Source organism: Genypterus blacodes, unplaced genomic scaffold (assembly GCF_046128005.1).
Source record: "Genypterus blacodes isolate CSIRO-AG114 ecotype Tasmania unplaced genomic scaffold, CSIRO-AGI_Gbla_v1 ptg000028l_1, whole genome shotgun sequence".
NCBI lineage: Eukaryota > Metazoa > Chordata > Actinopteri > Ophidiiformes > Ophidiidae > Genypterus > Genypterus blacodes.
In genome coordinates this window covers 2,688,332-2,707,234 of record NW_027466841.1, presented here as the reverse complement: position 1 = coordinate 2,707,234, position 18,903 = coordinate 2,688,332, and the positions used below count along the sequence as shown (strand labels likewise).

The following is an 18,903-nucleotide window of genomic DNA, read 5'->3' as shown; positions in this document are numbered from 1 at the left end:
TGAAAGTTCTACTGGTGACAGACTTGTGGCAGTGAGAAACAGCTGAGCTGGAAAGAGCAAAGGATAGAATGAGAGCGGAGATCTGATCGAGATGAAGACTGCAAAGTGGCTGAAAGTGGAGATGAGCTCAGACATGCCTGATACATTTCTTCGTTTGGAGGATGGACTGCATGGACCCACTTGACCTATTTATTCTGCCTTACTACGATTTAATTCTCCTTCCATATGGCGTGTTCAACAAAGCACATCTGTTTTCATCAGACAGCAGAAGCATTTCCTACAATTTCATTGAACATTTTCTTTTCAACTTTCTTATGGATGGTTTTATGCTTTGACAAAGCTGTCAACAGTTGGCACAAGACCCCAAATGACGAATATGTCAGTGATGCCTGGGTGAAAGTGAAAATCTCAAGGAATGAGTGCTATTGAAGATGCCAGATGGGGGGTTGTAAGGTGAAGAGATGACAGCAAGTGCACTACATGGGTCCATTCGTCAGCCAGATCTGACAGTCCCCAGCGGGACTCATTTACTTCCCTGAACCTGATCCAATGCTTCATCCAGCCCAAGCTCTCTCCATGTAAGGATGGTCTAAAGTAGGGAATCACTTTCCACGACACAGATACCTATGGGGGGTTGGGGCAAGTGTGAGGGCCTTGGAAGATTAAATGAAATCCCTAATGCTCTGCAGTAATCATGTCAATGAATTAGTAATGCAGTTGCTCAATTGTAAGCAAGGTCACTCCTTTAATTATTCTTTTTATTATGAATAGTTTCTAAAAAGGTCAGAAATGCGCCATTTAAGTCATTCAAGTGAACAATAAAGAGGTTGGTTAACATCATTTGGTCTGCGCTGTTTCAGCCTCAGCCTTGTTTGCGTAAGCTGGCTTGACAAAATTGAAACCCTGATCACATCTGAATTCTGCAGACTTCTTGGTGCTACCATTAGTTTTTCCCCTGGATACCACTTACTGAGAGCAACGGGCAGACTGAGAGATTAATCAGGAGTTGGATACCGCCCTTGCTGTTTGTGCTCCCAGGAACCCTCCACTTGGATTCAAAGTCTGATCTTGGAAGAATACACTCATAACTCCCTACCTTGTGTCTCTTCTGGCCTTTCAACTTTTCAGTGTTGTTTGGGTTATCAACCGCCCCTGTTACCTGCTCAGAATGTCTGTGTCCTCTATTCAAGCCTTCATCAGAGGTTGCAAACGGACCTAGCCTCAAGCACACACTTCACTTCTTTGAGCCTCAGTTCGCTACAAGGTGCAGGCTGACACGAAGCTGTGCCCAGCTTCCCCCTACAAGATGGGGGATAGGCTGTGGCTTTCCTCTACGGACCTTGCACTTTGGCTCGAGTCTCCTAAGTTAGCCCCCCGATTTGTGGGACCCTATTCGCAACATATTCACTCCTCTTGTCATGTTTCCCGTCTCAAACCTGTCAATGTAGGCAGTTTCTGTTTGTTAGCTTTCTAGCCTGTATTTATCATGCTTTTGCCTGCCCTGTTATTTTGACTCAAGTTTTGAAACAGCGATTCCCTGTGTCTGCGTGTAAGCAGGTAAGCAGATGGCAGAGGGATCCGCAGAGCCCTGCTAGTGGACACACCCTGCGTCCCTCTGGGTGAGAAGCCATCTAACGAGATCCAATCACAACTCAGCAAGTCCCGCATCGTGAAAATGCTTTTCATTGCAAGGTGTAGTTATTTGTTTCCTGAACATTTTAAATAATGTGATACAAGGAACATGCATGTCCTATACTACTCGGATTTTCCACTGCCCTGCGTTTGGATGTTGCAAATTCAAAAACGTGTAACGGAATATCCTGAAATATCACAAAACACATTTTGCGTTGGCTTTTTTCTTGAGGTAATAAAGAATAGATGCACAAAACTATAAAGAAACAGACAGAAAGATTAATGCTTATATAGAAAATTACACACAGTGTTTAATCTTTGTTTTGGGGTGACTGGTGTTCCCAGCTGTAAGGCACATGAACTGAGGAGGAGACAGATTCTTCTAGAATTTCATATGATTCACATGGTTTATGAATGGAAATGGGAATGGGCAGGGACTGGAATGGAAACATGGATAAAATCAGCTCAAATATCAAACATATTATACAATACAAACATTATTTGTCCAAAATACAATAAAGAAATCAGTTTACATCTTAAAAGTTCCTGTACTTTGCTTTGCTATATTTCCTACTTTCTCAATAAATGTTACCTGCACCTGTTAATGAATGTAGCAGTTCCAAACTATTTACTTCTCAGGATCAATAAAGTCAGTCAGTCAGTCAGTAAGTCAGTCCGTCTGTGTTCCTGGACATCAGTTTGGTGTCAGTGGAGACACATCTGGAGAAAAAAATATAAAAGTTTATTGATTTGGATCAGTTGTTTATCACTGAGATAGAAACATCAAATATGTCTGACAGAATATAACAACATTTATAATTACATTTGAAACACATGTGAAGGAAACATGCTGCTCTTTATGCTGAACATGTGATCTACTGAAACAACAAAAACATGACATTTTATTTTTCCTTTGCATGAAGGTGAAATGGATGTTAACTTTACCTCTGATGGTGAAGTCACTGGAACCGTTGGAGGAGGGCGGCTGGCTGTTATGAGATCACTCTGAGACAGAGAATCCACCATCCAGGAGAGGGCGCTGCAGCAGTATTCCATCTTGGAGAGAGACAGATATGGTGAGAGCTGACAGCTAGAGGTAAACATGTACAGACCCTGGTGCTGTTGGCTGCTCGATGCACTCTGTTTGCACACTAGTAATTATTATTACTCTGTTATAATGAAAACAATTGTAAGCGAATGTTGTAGCCTGGGCTGCACGGTGGTGCTGCGGTTAGCACTTGTGCCTCACAGCAAGACGGTTGTGGGTACAAGTGCCTTTTTGTGTGGATTTTGCATGTTCTCCCAGTGTCTGTGTGGGTTCTCTCCAGGTACTCCAGCTTCCTCCCACAGTCCAAAGATATGCAGGTTAATTCGGTGACTCCAAATTGTCCGTAGGTGTGAATGTGAGAGTCTGTGTGTGCCCTGTGATGGACTGGCGACCTGTCCAGGGTGTACTTTGTTTTGTATGCGCAGTGTGCATAAGCCTCACTATAACCTACAACACATGCATTGATGTGGGCTATGGACTGACCTCTGTCTCCAGCATATGCAACCTACGGTCATGGTCACGGATCTCTGACATCTGTTTCAGCATTCTGTCCACCCTGCAGACCACACACACACACGCAGTATTAGAAATTACAATATTGTGTCATTAAGAAAATATTAACAGAACTATGTACACCATAAGTATGTTAGTAGTATAAGTACGTTTTGGGAACATGTTACTTTGATTGACAGGTCTCTAAGTCCATCACAACAATAATACCAATATTCCAACAATGGAGAGAATGTCCAGACTTTTTTAAAATCAGATTAGTTTGAACAGTATAAAGTCTGTCTAGCAGTATATTAGTATAAAGTCACCTCAGTGGTAAAAGCAGCTTACTTGACAGAGGTGTTTTTAATTCGAGCTGCGTCACTTTCCCTTTGCCGCTTATTCTGTGCTGAGAGCAGATTGTCTCTCTGGATTGCTTCCCATGTGTTGAGACGGCTGGCGTTCCTGCCATGCAGCTCCAAAACTGAAAAAGTATGATTCAGACAAGTCATCTTACTTAGTAAGTAAGATGACTTAAGTAGACAAACGGTTATCTGAGTTATTAGTTATTATGAAGACCAAACCACGACAGTGGAGACCAGGAGAAGCTGAATCTTATACATGTATCAAGCGATTCCACTTTCAAAACTACAACAATTAGTGCCCTCAGTTGCAAAACTATTGCTTGTAGTTAAAAAGAATAAGTTGTAACACAGTGTATGCCCCTGTCCCAACTATTTTGGGACATGTTGAAGGCATCAACATTAAAATTAGTGTTAATTTACAAAAACAAAGTTAATCAGTTTAAAGTTTACTTGTCTTGTATTTGTACTGTTTTGAACTGGGTATTGGTAGAAAAAAAATATTTTTTTATTTGCAACTCAAAGTTTTTGGAATTGAGGTTTGTACATTACATATACTCTGTGCATATTTATATGTACTACATGTATTCTGTATATACTCTATATATCCACATACATATAGCGTAAACCTCTCCACTAACTGCTATTTCTCACCAAAATGTCTGGCCTTGACAGAGGAAATCTGCCGGATGTGTCTCTTAATAAAAAGATGAAGATGTGAGATGATGATAAAGGGCGGGGCCAGGCTGGGTCGAGAATGGTACTCCACAATCAGATTGTAGCGCTGGAACTTCCAATAGGTGTCACTGCGGTCTTGCACTTTGTTGAAGGTGTAGCTGTGGACAGTGGAGACAGAAAGCAGTATTAATGTCATGATCCTGTTTTTATGTCTGCTCCTCTCATGTTGTCTGTGTGTGTGATATGTTCTCCCAGTTTCCCTCTCCTGCCTGTCACATGCCAACATCACTCAGTCAGTACTGCCTTAGCTCCCAACAAATACCTCTTTTTCTTATTGGAATTCCTCAGTATATACCCAGCCTTTTCTCTGCCAGACTGTCTGATATGTTTTCCTGATCCTAAGGGCTGCCTCACTGCCACACCTCCACATGTTTTTGTATTGTCCCTGCATTTGAGTCTTTATCTGTAGGGCACTCGGCTGTGTACCTGAACATGGCAATGAGCAGGTTGACCAACAGGATGTTAGTCACCAGCAGGTAGATGACAAGGAGGATGACAACCAGCCCGTTGGCGTAGGTGCTTAGACAGGGCTCCTCTCCGGCTTCAATCAGTGTTATGTTATTTGTACACGTCACTTCCTTCAGTTTATCAGCTTTGACCGTGGAAAACCAATGAAAACAACAATGTCAGTATCTATGGAACATGCTTCAAAGCACCATTCCGTCACTTTCACTGTAAGTATGTTTTATACATATTTCTAGCAATCACTGAATGAAATGGTAAAATCTGCCCCTGCTTGTGAATTCAAATGCAATTTTTAGAGGATGGCGCTCCGAAGGCCTGTTCACACAAGTCCAACATGACATGCCCATAACAGGAAGTGATCGGGGAAACAAAGCAAAGGCTGAAAATGGAAGAAAGAAGTGAATATTGTCCTATTGTTGACATAGTTTGACCAATATACTCACCATCCATTTCATTTATGGGTATTTGTCCAAAAATGTGTAAGTAAGGTCGATAGAACACTCGCCGGAAAATCCAATTAGGGCGGGGATCGTATGAGTACAGAAGTGCCTGGTTGGCCACACCGTAAGCCATGACCCACACAGCCAAAAAGAAGAGGAAGAAGAAAACATCCTTCATCTGAAGGGAGATACAGAGCAGAGGAGTTAAAAGCTGTTGTTTCTAGACCAGATTTTACTCAATCAGAATAATTATCTGTAAATTCTTTTGGACAAAGTTGATTCTGCATGTGTCACACAGCTTCTCAAGGAAGTGAGCATGCTGAAGATTATAAGAAGGAACTGCTGACTTAACCTAGTCTTGGAATGGAGCTATACAGTATCCTATGACTAGGATCTCAGCAAAACATTCCTTCATAGTTTCCGCAAACACAGCTACTGCGGAACTACTACTATTACCATGCCCAGCTCAAAAAAGTTACTGTTTCAAAAAAAGATGCACAAAGAAACCTGTGTGTGTTCTAAATTTGGATATCTGTATCACTCATGGATTCATTTGGCTGGGGGTGGAGAAGGAAAAGATTTAATACTAAGAGTAACTACTGTATAAAACAAGACTCCACAAAGATACTTTCTCTAAAACACCTCTTACAGGCAACCGTTTGTGTGTTGTTGCACTCACCATTTTGCCAACAATGATAATCTTAGGCCCCAGCTGTTTGTGGACAGCGAAGATGTGGATGAGGCGCAGGGAGAACACCATGAAATCAATTGCCATCAGAGCTCGGCCAAATAAATATGACCAGGGGAACATTCTAGAAAAGGAAACAACAAGTTGTGTCAACCGCAGTGGCCCAGGTGTACTACGGAGGAAGCTGAACAGACCTAGGCTTTGTAATTCAACGTGGGTAATCGACGTGGGTGCATTAAAAAGAAAGTAGAATGGGAGGTAGAGCATTCAGTTATCAGGCTCCTCTATTATGGAACCATCTTCCAGATTCAGTCCGAGGGGGAAACACTCTCTCTACATTTAAGAGAAGGCTTAAAACTTTCGTTTTTGATAAAGCTTATAGTTAGGGCCTTGTACCAGCACCTAGTTATACTGCTATAGCTGGGGGTCTACCCATGATCTCCCCCCCTTTCTATCTGCACATATCCACATCCCATTAATGCATTTCACTAACTTGACTTAATTTTTTTGGGCTATCTCGTCTCAAGGGTTCTTGTGGAAAGTGCCTTGAGATAACTTTTGTTGTAAATTGGCGCAATACGAATAAAATTGAACTGAACAGAATTGCAGAAGAATTACCTGCAGCACATAGCCAATAAGAAAAGAGCAATGGCTGTGAGGTCACACTTGTTCCACATATCCTGGATGTAGGTCCTCATCCTCTGGAGCACAGTGGTGCTGCCCACAAAAAAGGTCTGTCAATCAAAAAGGATTAGGGTCAAACTCCTCTGTGTGTATTGCATTTTAGTTCACCCCCCCTTTTGTTTCATTTGCATTTATTTATTTGAGTTTCCTCTCTGTATCTAGTGTGTTTCAGCCAAGATCATACCAGAACGAACCGACTAAAAATTGACTCAGCGTCCCCAGGTCTTATTTTTAATTTAGTCCCAGAGACAGCCACATGCACAGGCTGCCGGTCGTCCTTTGCTTTCTTCCCATGCTTTAGAGAGAATATTCTTTCTCTTGCTTTTTCATTTGTGTAAAGCCAGGGAACAGACTGTGTGCATGTGTTCAAATAGTATGCTAGTGTCTAAACAACCCACCTGTCGGATTTCTTCACATACTAAGGTGAAAACCCAAAAGTACAGCGCTAACTCTAGAGTCGCAGGGCCATCAGGGGGCGGTGGCTTGAAGTCCACCAGCAGAACATAGGCAAACAGGCACAGGAACAGGAAGTACATGAGCACATTTCCCAAGAATGAGGTGACGGGTGCAAACCAGAACTGCCTCCAGCGCATCAGCACCAATGGTCTCTTAGATTTCAAAGAGCCTGGGTTTCACAAATAACAAATGGGAAAGACACAGTTAAAGACTAGAAAGAAAGAAATATGTAAAGACAGATTAATTAAATACATTTGTAATACAAGTAAAATTTTAGTTTTTACAATGGTTAACCGCAACAGCATTTCAAAGGCAAGCAAGGCCATGATGTCACCGAGGCTCAGACCTTGGTGAGTGAAAATAAATTGGCTAACTGTACACATACTCTGGGTTGAACTTGTCTCCTTTGAGCAACTGTGTGTGTGAATATTATAACGTTATTGCCAGTGACAACATGTGCATATGAACAACCATTCTGCCTCCTTTTGGGTCCGATTTGTGAGTGGTTACGGACACAAAATACTAGGAACAGTTCAGTTGGAGATACCTAAAAGAAGCACAGGTGATCCTTGTTAGATGGAACTCATAAAGAAGCCGCAAGTTTACACCAATATCAGAATTGTGTTCCAAACCTACTGTACCTTTCAGTTTTCTCTGGAGAGGTCGGATTTCTTCAGCATCTTCCCCACTGTGACAAAACCGAAAATCAAATTTTAAGACGAGGGGAAAAATCATCACATGATCCATTTGTGAACGTTTTGTGGGTTTAAGTTTACTTTCGTATGATGTCAGGGTGGACCTCATCAAGGAAATCTATACTGTCTGTGTCTCGACCAAGGTGGACCTCCACAGACCTCATCTCCTCCTCTTGTTCTCTACAACACACACACACACACACACACACACACACACACACACACACACACACACACACACACACACACACACACACACACACACACACACACACACACACACACCCAAACACACGCACACAAAGTCAAAACCATTAGCAATGCCTTTATTTGAAAAGATACTCAGTTTAAGGTGAGTACATTTCTTGAAATTTCAGATAGATTTTTTAAATGTACTCACCTGAAGCTGATGAGGTCTGAGTAAATGAGGGGGGGTATGAAGAAGGTGAGAATAAGTTTCCAGACCTCTGTGCTCCTCTCCATGTCACCCCACCAGATCTGAGACAGTAGAGACTACAGCACATAGCAACACCGTCACAATCTATTCAATCTATTCCAGAAGAACATGGAAGCAGGTACCACACATATCAGACATCTTCTAGAAACGTTGGACAAGGGAGTAACTTCCACTGATGCACGAAAGACAGAAATTGAAAACAGTAGTAGTAGACGGACAGAGAGGTCTTCTTTTGGGTTGAGCTTATTAAGGAAAAGTTTTAGCATGCTGTGTTGCATCTTATCCCACTTGTAGTTATTGTGTATAATATGTGAAAAGGTAGGTATCAGCAGGTGTGCCCTGCAGAAATTAAGCTTCAGCTCAAACCTGAATGCCATCATGGCTGAAAAACAGACGGGCATCAGCTGCAGTGGCCATCTGTAGACATGTAGCCCCGCCCCAAACAGGAGACTTCCTTATAAGGAGAGTGAAGGAGCGACTCTCGCTGTTCTGGTAACACTCACTGAACACATCTGGATAAACACAACACACAAAATAAATTATGAGTTGGTCAGCTTATGTCTGTGATATTGTATTGTTTTAACACTGGATTAATCTCCTTACATGTGACCTAACTCACCATGTGCCAGGTTCTCAAACTTCTGGGCCAGCTCCTTCATGGCCAACTTGGTCTCAGTCTCGCTCTCCAGTTTGGAAAGCTCCCTCAGTATCTTACAGCCACTCAGGGCACTGAGCACCGGCTCCCCTGCCTGAGCCCCAAAAGCAAAAACACACACACACTGCATCAAACTGGGAAAAACAGCAACTTTCTAATCACTATAGCACCTTTTTCAGCGTCAACAGCACACAGGTTGGTCAGCTTTTGTTTCAGACAGCATCATTCAAAATGAAATGCCACCATGTGAAGATCAACTAGAAACTTTTAGAATGTGTACTGCTGGAGCTGGAGAGGTGTGTAGTAGTCTCAGTGACAATCCAGTGACCCAATGCAAATTTGGTTGGAAAATTCGACTGAAGTCTACACAAACTCTGTAGTGGAGTTTATTACACTAATGCTTTTTCTATCCTTAATAATACTTTCTTTAGGCAGCAGATACATGTAACTGCACAGTTAGAAGAGATATTTCACCCAAATCTGGTTTGTGTGAGTGTATGTGTGAATTTCTCGTAGTGTGTGTATATATACTAAAGGACAACAAGGTACCCCTCAAAAAAAAAAAAACCCAAAATGTCCCACAACACTGTTGTTATATCAAAGGCTTTCTTCAATAAAATATTCAACAAAAAAGAACATAACACTGGGTCCATAAAATTATACTAACACGCTTAAAAATATGTCAATGTGTTCATAAAAACGTACCAATGTGGGTAAATACAATAGTGCCATAAATATATACCAATGTGGGCATAAACATACTGTACACTGATGTTTCCATAAAAATACAACAAGTAAACAATACCAATGTGTGCATAGGTAATGATGTAAATGACAGTACCATCTCCCAAAAGTAAACAGCCATGTCACAGCGGTTTTGCAGGACAGCCCAGATGAACAGTGAGGCCCAGGGTGAGCGGCAGCGCTGCTCCCTGAAGAAACACTCCCCCAGCAGCAGCTTATTCACATGCTGAGAGGGCAAGAAAATAATTTTGTTTATTTTAACTGAAAGGTAGAAGTTTTTTTTGTTTTTTTTTCCTTTCCTTTAATAATTGTTTTTAAATTGATTATTTTTCCTCAGTCAGTTGTTCTCTACATACATCACATGTACACAGACTAGGAAACACACACTTTCAGGCAAATACTCTATGCAAACACCGTATTACAAGTAGATGAAGATGGAGAGATGCAGAGTGAGGGGCGCTGCCCCTTGCAGGCAGGGCTCGAACCGGCGACCCTTTGGTTTCGAGCAAAGACTCCCTGCAGACTGAGCCACTGCCGCCCCCTTTTGCATCACAATTAAAGCTTGGCGTATCTTTTAGCTTTAATTGGCTTCCCAACTAAGACTGTGTTATGCTATACTGACAGTGATGCAAGACAGATGATGGAAATGCTGCATTTCAAGGGGAAAGGCACTTGGAAGTTACTGTAAGAAAATGCTCTCTTGTACTGATATGGACTGACACTGTTCCTCACAGGTTGCTACAGTGTGCACGTGTGTGTGTGTCACAAAAACCTAAAATCAGCCCATAACCAAACAATACTTCACTGATTTTAAATTCTAAGACTCTCAACATACAGCTGCGGTGTGATTCTTTGAGTTCTTCTTCCTGTTTGGTTACAGAGCTCACTGACCTTGATGGCCCTCTTTGTGCTAAAGCTCTGGTTCAGACGCAGCACTTCATAATAGAAAGGATGACAGACATCACCTAGCAGATCGCACAGTAGGCGGGACACCTGCAATAAGAACAACACATCATCATTAGCACTATCAACATCACCATCATAAGATAAGATAAGCTCTCATTAAGCCACATAGGTCACCTCATATAAGCTGAGCTCCTTTGCTGAGGCTCCAGCAAGTGGACTCTGGGGACTATTGACCTTTCCTGATCCCGGGGCAGCAGTGTTGACCGGAGGCAGGGGTTCAGCCAGCCACTGCCTCTCACTCAGACGCCTTTGGAGCAGGATGTAAGCCACTGAGCTGTCGGGCTGTGAGCAGTACAGGCTCTCCAAGCGTTGGTATGTCAGATAGTTCAGGATATTCAGACCGTTTTCACAGAAGAGCCGCACAAACTGGGGCTTGTCATTGACAAGCGCATCTGTCATTGGGTCCTCCAGGTCCTCATACTGTAAATACATTCACTAACAACATTACAAACTTGAACTACAAAGAAAATGCACTTATTGCTGCTTATTGATAAGAAGTAAATAGCTAAAATGTTCTAAAATAAGCTGGGAAGCTGAAATTAATCGAAGCCTGAGATAGTCAAATATAAAAACCAAAAAGTAAAATCATAGTTAAGTTGTGAAAACTCAAAAACAGTGCAAACTTTGACCCTGAAGTTTAAAGTCAAACTGCTCAACATAGAGTGGGCATAGACAGCATGATGACAGTTAGAAGTGCCTAAAGTAGGAACGGTCTTGGTTTGTATCTGAGCAAACAACTTCACTGGCAGTTCAACTTTCCCAGTATACAGTATGGACAAAGACGTCTCTGACCTTCCAGTGTATGTCGCCGTTGAAGAGCTCTGTCTTGGCGATGTCCACTCTGTTCCAGGCCACAGCCAGTTTCAGCTCCTCAGTGTACAAGCTGGCCTCAGCGGACACTTGTTTACTAGCTGTATACAGTGTACAGTATAAGACCAATCATAGGATAAGGACCCCAGCTGACAGCAATCTGTCTCATCTCAGAAATGTGTCTGCTTTAGTGCCGTGTGTTTTCCGCTATAAGTAAAATGACCTAGATCTGCCTGCTAGAGGTATTTTCCTAAGATAGAGCTTTCAGACAATTTGCAAATGTAAATATCTAGATAGTGGCACATCAAGAGGCAGCAGATGGTAGGAGTGAGAAGCTCTTTTTGTTTGTTGGATGATTCTCCTGGTTACAAGTTTGGAGTTTGGGTTAGAGCTCTTTGTCCTTTATTTCTTGTATTTGACAGGAAAGTTTAGGTTACTAGTGAATTGCACTGTGCAGCTGTTTTTTTTGGGAGTGGGAAGCGTGGGGAGTCACACACCAAGTTACATTACAGTTTCTCCTGGGCCGGACGTAACGACACACACACACACAGCATATTACCTTTAACGAGGGCTTTGAGGAGGATGGTTTCAAAATCATCGGGACCCTCCTGTTCCCTATGGTAAACACTGATCAGCTCTCTGTTCTGGTAAATACTGAAAGCCTGGGGAGAGACAGAAAGCAAAAGTTTGGGCAGAAAATTAAGATGACATGAAATGGTTGCTAACCACTGTTCTACATTAACAATCATACAGGCAAAATGTAATATTCGGCTGATATAGTATCTGTTGAGACTTTTGTAGACTTTTGATGATCTTACAACTGAATCCCTTAAGGCAGTAATGATAAATCTCACCTGTATTTTTTGATTTGTTTTTATGCTTATAACTATTTATAAATAGCACACTCCAGTCAGAGAGTCACTCACCCTGTCGACTAGTTTCTCCAGCTCAGCCTCAGCTGGGAAGTATCTCCGGACCTTGTCACGGAGCTGGTCTCTTAATTCTGTGTTGAGGCTCTCAAGAGCAGCGTCGCTCTCTGTTGAAGGAGAGATGGGACTTACAGGAACAGAAGGTAGATCGACTAGCATCTCACTGATCAGGTCTGCAGTAGGACCAGAACCAGCAAGAACCAGCCAGGGCGTGGCTTTCTTCAAAGAGGCATCTAATCTCTGAAAAAGAAACCTTACCCATAAACTGGTATCATACACAACGCTGTATGCTTATGCTTAATTTTTTCATTTTTCAGAATTCTAATTCTCTTTGTTCATCACCTGTTTCTCGAGTACATACAAGCAATAACGACCTGGATAAATATATTTGATCCTATTATCTATCTAAAGATTTCTACTTCTACAAATATACACTGACCTAAAGCTGTCAAAATTGTTTTTAAAATCCACCACATGAATTGTTTGTTTGTTTACCTCCAGCGTGTTGGCGTCTCCTGAGATTAGCATGCACAGTACTGGAATTTCTATGCTTCCGCTCCCTGTTGGCCCCAGACAAACATGATGAGGTATCAGATATGGAAACAGGTGCAAAGCCAGGTTGGCATTGCTCTTTGCCTCATCTTCATCCATCTATCTCCTACTAGTTACACAACACATTTACATAGCACATACATGCACATTCACGCTGATTGTACCTTAATTACAGCAGTACCCCTTTTTTTCAAATGTCTACACATGCACAAGAGTTTGGTCCAAAACTGTGTTAATATGTGTGATGTACCTCTGACATGTCAACTCTAAATAACTGGTGTGATAAACTAGATCAGATTCTGATAGGGTGCATGTGTTTGCTCAGTCTGTGTTTCTTATCTCATCAAAATACAATGTGAGTGTGTGTTTCTTCTGTGTGTACATTTGATCCATCTCTGTCTCACCCCAGATGCCAGTGCGTTGATGGGAAATGTAGTCCTCCAGGTTCACACAAAAGGCAGTCTCCCCTCCCCGCTGACCAGTGCTCCCATCATCCACTAGGAGGAAAGCCTGGTAGTTTTTATCCAGACACCACGAGTCATGTGATGTATTCTGGACAAAGTAACGGGCAGGGAAACTCCCCTGAAAAAGCCAAGGAGAGAAAGAGGATGTGAGTGAGAGATGCTATGTTCCCCTGCAGCATCACAAACTGACTCCTCATTCCTAAGAGTAACAGGGACTGGCCAGACTGGGCTCTATGTGGCGCCCCCTGCTGGTGGTGGTGTTGAATTGTTGGAAACTGCACCACATAAGATACTAAACAATACTCGTTCCAAAGAGAATATTTGTATGGGTTAGAAACACTCCTGCTACTTACTGATATTTAATTGCACAATGTTTGATATGTGTTTGTGTTGTTTCGCTTGTGTTGGCTGGCTCTGGTCCTTTATTGAACAAAGCCACACCAATCTGAGTGAGAGCATGAGCACTGAGGGTTTACACTCTGCCTACCATAAATACATACCTGTGCATTGACAAGCTGCTGCCGATTGTGCACCAGGCCCCAGGGCGCAACACCCACAGCGATCACTTTCTTCTGGCAGAGAGCAGGAGCTGCAGCTGCATGGTCCCTCACTGCTTCACCCACACAGTGAGCTACACCGTCCCTCAGACCCCCAGTCAAGATCCAGGCCCCTGGGCAAGTGAACGCAGAAAACATAGAGAAGTCATTCAGAATGAGTATTTTCATTTCATTATTTCATTATTCATCTGTAATAGAATGAATCGGGTCCATACCTGTACTTTGTGCCGCCCTAACCAGCCCGTTTCTCAGAACATCTCTGACCCATGTCTTGATCCTATCCCCACCCCCACCCCCACCCCCCACCAATGATACCACCAAATTGGGGAAAGGCAGCCCCCAGTGAGCTGTCATCAGGGTGTAGACCATCTCAGGTGGTGTGTCACATGAGAGCCTCAGAAACTGGACCGGGCAGAGAATTGCAATGGCAGTCATTCATGAGCAGGAGTAGGGCAGACATGACTCATTGCATCAGGTTTGAAAAATGTAAGTAAACATGTGAGCTATGCATTTATGGCTGCATGTTTACATTTGTTTAACAATGGCACTCACATGGCTATGCCTTCGTCCAGCACCAGAAAATTCCAGCTCTCCGAAAGCGTCAGTGGGACACAGTGACGAGTGTTGCCTGCTGTCCCACTGAGACACAATGGCTGCTCCAAAAAAGTCCCCCGTTGCCAAAGAGTCATGCGAATCCCGGACACCTCCACACTGACACAGTGCTCCATTACTGAGAAATGCAGCATGCAAACACACACAAACTCTGTAATCGTGTGTTTAATATGGTGGCTGGGGTTAATTGTGACACAAAATGTCCTAGAGACTGTCAGACTTTTTGTGTTAGATGCTTGTGCATCCATTTTCTTTAACAGTACCAAAAGTAAAATAATGTGTTGAGCACTGGAAGGATATCTGTGGGTATTGATAAGACTTTGTACATCTGTGCTGGGAAAACAGTAGTAATAAATAGTATTGGTGAAGTGATGTATCATTACATTTAATTCACTTTTATAATCGTGTTAAGATGATAGGATCACAACAGCATCTGGTTTCCTGCCTTTCTGTCTGTTTGCCAGATCCAATAGCACCGCTACCATTTAGCCAATTAGAACGCACTTTAATGTTTCATTCAACTGGAAAACTGGTCATTGTTTAACCTCCCTGGATTCTTTGGTTCAAGACAAATCGGCAAAGGCCACGCCCCTTTCAAAAATCGGACATTTAATATGAGTTTTAGGAATATGGAATCTGAACATTTGGGAGCACAAGATGAAGCACAAAACAAATCAAATGGATTTGCTTTACCAACTGCATGTTGATGTCCCACCCCATTCTGTTACATTTAGATATGCCTCAAATTTCAATACATTAACCATATACTTTTTATTTTCATTATATCTCTGAGGTGATGAACAGAAGTATGAGTGCTTACCTGAGAGAGTCCTCCACAAAAGTACTGCACACTCGCTTGTTGATGGTCTTGGGGATCCAACTCTGTGAGCACAAAAAGTGTGGAAATGTATGAACGTTTGAGAATAAAACAGTAGAAATCAATAGATTACTCAATAGATAACATATTTGGACAGATCCTTTATCAATATTTCTTTCCGTTTTCTCTTTTTTCTCGTTTCTTCCCTTCTCTCTATATTAAAAAAACAATACAGCATAATGATGCACACAGATTGATAACAAAAATGGATGTCAGTCAGGAGAACTACAAGCTCTGGGTTTGTGTTTTCAGTCGTGATTTAGTTCTTCTCAGCAGAGTTGAGCGCTCATATTGGAGCTACATTACCCTCTGCCCTCTACAACCCCATCAGCAAGTAGCAAACAAGCAACAAATCTCCAATTTAACATGACAGCTTGCATTTGTATGTGTTATTGACTGTTATAATCTAACTCCCTTCCCATGAATTCACCACCCTGGTAACCTGTTAATTTGGGAGACAGTAATGATAACAGATAATTGTGGAACTATACTGGACAAAGTTTTGAAGCTAAATACATTAAAACTGTACTTTACTGTTAAACATGTCAGAGTTTTCAGGCAGTGAATGTTTAGAAGTTGAGGTATAAGTGGTAGTTGTACGATTGAATGAATTTTGTTTCTCTACGCATGTCTGGAGGTGTTAAATTGTTTGAAGGCTGTCTGAACCTTGATCACTGCTAACACCTCATGGTAACTCAGTTTTAACACAGAAGACAACTACTGAATGCAGGTTAACGTAACAAGCAATGGTTCTTGATAACGTAAAAAAAGGGTGTGATGTGAAAATGTCATATCTTGAAACTGATGGTCCTGACCTTCTTGGAGTTATGCTGCTTACATACAAACACACTTTTCTTCGTAAACTTGCTTTTAAGAAATACATTTGAAATGCATTCATCAAATATATGGACATGTGGTAAAGAAAGTACTCGTGGCCTTGTAGTTGTGGGACGCACTAAGTGGAGGACAGAGACTGAGACATGTCAGGAATGAGGGTAGATGGATTCAAGTTTAGACATGACAGGAGAGTTGCTGTACAAAGGGAAGTTGCCTGTCACACTCTCTGCAATCAGCTTGTAAACAGTCTGGGTCCACGGAAACCCATGCACTTAATTTGTGCGTATGTTGTCAACAAAATGTGCAAGCTCATTCCCACATCCTGCAAAGTGCTCTTCCTTTCCATGCCAACCAGTCCTCATTGCCTGTCCTCGTTGTATTGCCTCAAGGCTTGTACCCACAACACATTTTGACCTTTCAGAAGTTCCTTTCCGACTTCTAAAAGGTTAAAATGTGTTGCAGGTACAAGCCGTAAGGCAATGCAATGAGGACAGGTTCAACCTGTCTGCTGACAGCGCCAAAGGCCTTTTACCGCCAAACCACAGATCGTTCACCTCGCAATGCTGCCTAGTATTCATTTGTCCTTAACTTACCTACAGTACAAAAGTGACTTTTCAAATCTAATTTTCCTTGTAACTGAGGAAGTCACACACGAGAAGAAACTACAAAGTGACTCCTCTGAGCTCATACCTTCACCGAGGCCAAGCTAGTACGGACAAAATGTGTTGTTCTAATTGCTCTAAAAAAGTATCAAACCCATCAAATCTACCAGATCTGTGTATTGCATCCAAACCGTTTGTGTGTGAAACCAGATCAACAACAAGCCAACATTTCTTTGTTTGAATAAAACATTGGTAATACGTTGTGCTTGTACTCTAACAACGCTCATGCCAATGTGCCACAAGAACATAAAGTAAGCAAAACCAAAACGTATGTGTCCAAATATTCCACTTTGAGTTGTTTTATTCTAGATCTTCCTTCCTGTTCTGATTCATAATGAATATCTCATCTCCTTTTCTGTCTTCTTTTTTTTTATCCCTCCACCGGTTGTAAGCATCTTTTACCGACTCACTTGCAGGTAAGCAGGCATGTAAGTGGTTTGAGTTACTGTCTGGACTGAAATGCTGCTGAACGGGCTTCACAGTTAACTAGTCAACTCTGTGTACACGGATTGGAGGTCTGCTGTTAGTTAGTCAGTCTAAAATGCCCTGAAATCTAAACCATAATGATCCGAATCACCATTCTTTTTACATTTACACTAGCATTTAGAATTTCTTCCCAAACTGATTTATTTGCTATTCTTTCTGCAATTTACTTCCACTATCACACAATCTTAGTTGTAGAACTTCTGGGCCGAGCCTTGTTTTTTTTCTAATTTGGCCACAATTAGCTGCCAAAGTAAAGTGGGTGTGGCACAACGAGGTTTGTATTAATAATTAATTAATAACATTTGATTCAGTTACGTAATTTTTGCCATTTTTGATATGTGTAAAAACCGTTCCCTGTTGCTTAAAGTCAAATATGATAACATACGTGATTTAAAATACATCTATTACACTTTGAGTGTGACAGCTTGCATTTCATTACTAACTTTTATGCTATTTCAGTGTTCCTCTGCCAAGTCAACAAAGTGGTCAAAGCGGCAGACAGCTGCTACCAAGCGACTCTGCCGTCCTGCAAACCGACAGTGAAACAAACTTGCGAGGAATTCTTCAGAAGAGACCCTCACCACGCAGACCCACCTTTCCTGCCTGCACCCAAGACGAGCCAAACCACCGTATCAAGTTCACAATCTGCCGCTCAGGGAGCATCATCATCATCATCACCATCATCATCACACCTGAGCACACGCACCTGGTCATTCTCTTTCTTACTGCCAGCTTTTCCGGACGCTTCTCGCTCCAGATCATTCATCGTTCCTTCGTTCTGCTCCTCCGCTCCTCAAAGCCTGATCCTGGAGTAAGTGAGTGACGTGACTGATCCACGTCCCGCAGCTCCACCCAACCACCCACCCATCCTCTCTCTCTCTCTCTCTCTCTCTCTCTCTCTCTCTCTCTCTCTCTCTCTCTCTCTCTCTCTCTCTCTCTCTCTCTCACACACACACACACACTCCTGCACTAAACAGCAGAGTGGAGCACATCTGAAGCACACACATATGCAAACTATTTTCTATCTTTTGTTAAATATTTTTTTATTGAAGAACGCCTTTGACATGACAATGTTCTTATCTTACAGAGAGAAGGGCGAAGAAAAGGAAATGTTGATTGGGACTTTGTGAATGTGATACACAGATGAGGAGACGTGGGAACAGTGACTCAAGCTGGTGTTGATTGTGGTGAAACATTGAGTTCCGTACCCGAGTTTGGGTCCATGTGTGTAGCACATTGCCATATACAGATTGTTTATTTATATGTAATATAATCTAACATAGAAGAGGGGAGAGAGAGACAGAGGTAGAGAAAGTTAAGGGGAACACTGAAGAGAACCCGGCTCTGTAGTTTACAAGACAGTAGGATAAAGCCACAGCCACCAAAGGTCATGGAGAAATGACACAATAGTATAGCCGCAGTTTTAGATGACATCAGTGTTGTTAGTTTGATAATCTCGTAGATACAGTTTTTGCAGGATGACATCAGACAACAGTGCAGGCAGCTTCAGCGCGCATAATTGCTGTGGTGGGAGAAGAGCAGCAAAAGTGAAAGGCGGAGACACAAGGCACAGGATAGAAGGGGGAAGAAATCCGACC

The 18,903-nt window shown here is 42.2% G+C and overlaps 1 protein-coding gene across 2 annotated transcripts; it reads right to left on the bottom strand.

The window, feature by feature from the left end:
- Positions 1–1,899: 1,899 nt before the first annotated feature.
- trpm4a (transient receptor potential cation channel, subfamily M, member 4a) lies at positions 1,900–18,117 on the bottom strand. 2 transcript variants are annotated; one of them, XR_012961123.1, is made up of 29 exons: positions 18,012–18,117; positions 15,264–15,325; positions 14,384–14,561; positions 14,047–14,233; positions 13,775–13,944; positions 13,215–13,392; positions 12,754–12,818; positions 12,256–12,498; positions 11,889–11,991; positions 11,312–11,430; positions 10,634–10,939; positions 10,445–10,546; positions 9,651–9,779; positions 8,774–8,903; positions 8,521–8,666; positions 8,098–8,210; positions 7,779–7,877; positions 7,644–7,690; positions 6,945–7,171; positions 6,481–6,596; positions 5,854–5,986; positions 5,178–5,352; positions 4,696–4,861; positions 4,186–4,367; positions 3,521–3,653; positions 3,164–3,236; positions 2,578–2,688; positions 2,231–2,352; positions 1,900–2,069 (listed from the first exon to the last, which is right to left on the bottom strand). XR_012961123.1 is itself a non-coding variant. In XM_076144315.1 (28 exons), the coding sequence occupies exons 1-28, from the start codon at positions 18,069–18,071 to the stop codon at positions 2,338–2,340; spliced, it is 3,768 nt and encodes a 1,255-aa protein (XP_076000430.1). In that variant the 5' UTR covers positions 18,072–18,117; the 3' UTR covers positions 1,900–2,337. The 2 variants fall into 2 exon arrangements, 1 of the variants encoding a protein (XP_076000430.1); XM_076144315.1 differs by having other exon boundaries at positions 1,900–2,352.
- Between the last annotated feature and the right edge of the window lie 786 nt (positions 18,118–18,903).

Bases quoted from the DNA above. Each gene is read 5' to 3' on its own strand.
- trpm4a (XM_076144315.1), bottom strand. From the start codon at position 18,071: ATGAATGATCTGGAGCGAGAAGCGTCCGGAAAAGCTGGCAGTAAGAAA. The intron at 14,234-14,383 runs GTGAGTGCCATT...TGCCCGGTCCAG, and splicing joins CTGGACGAAGGCATAGCCAT to TTTCTGAGGCTCTCATGTGA. The intron at 10,940-11,311 runs GTCAGAGACGTC...ATGTATTTACAG, and splicing joins ACGGCGACATACACTGGAAG to TATGAGGACCTGGAGGACCC.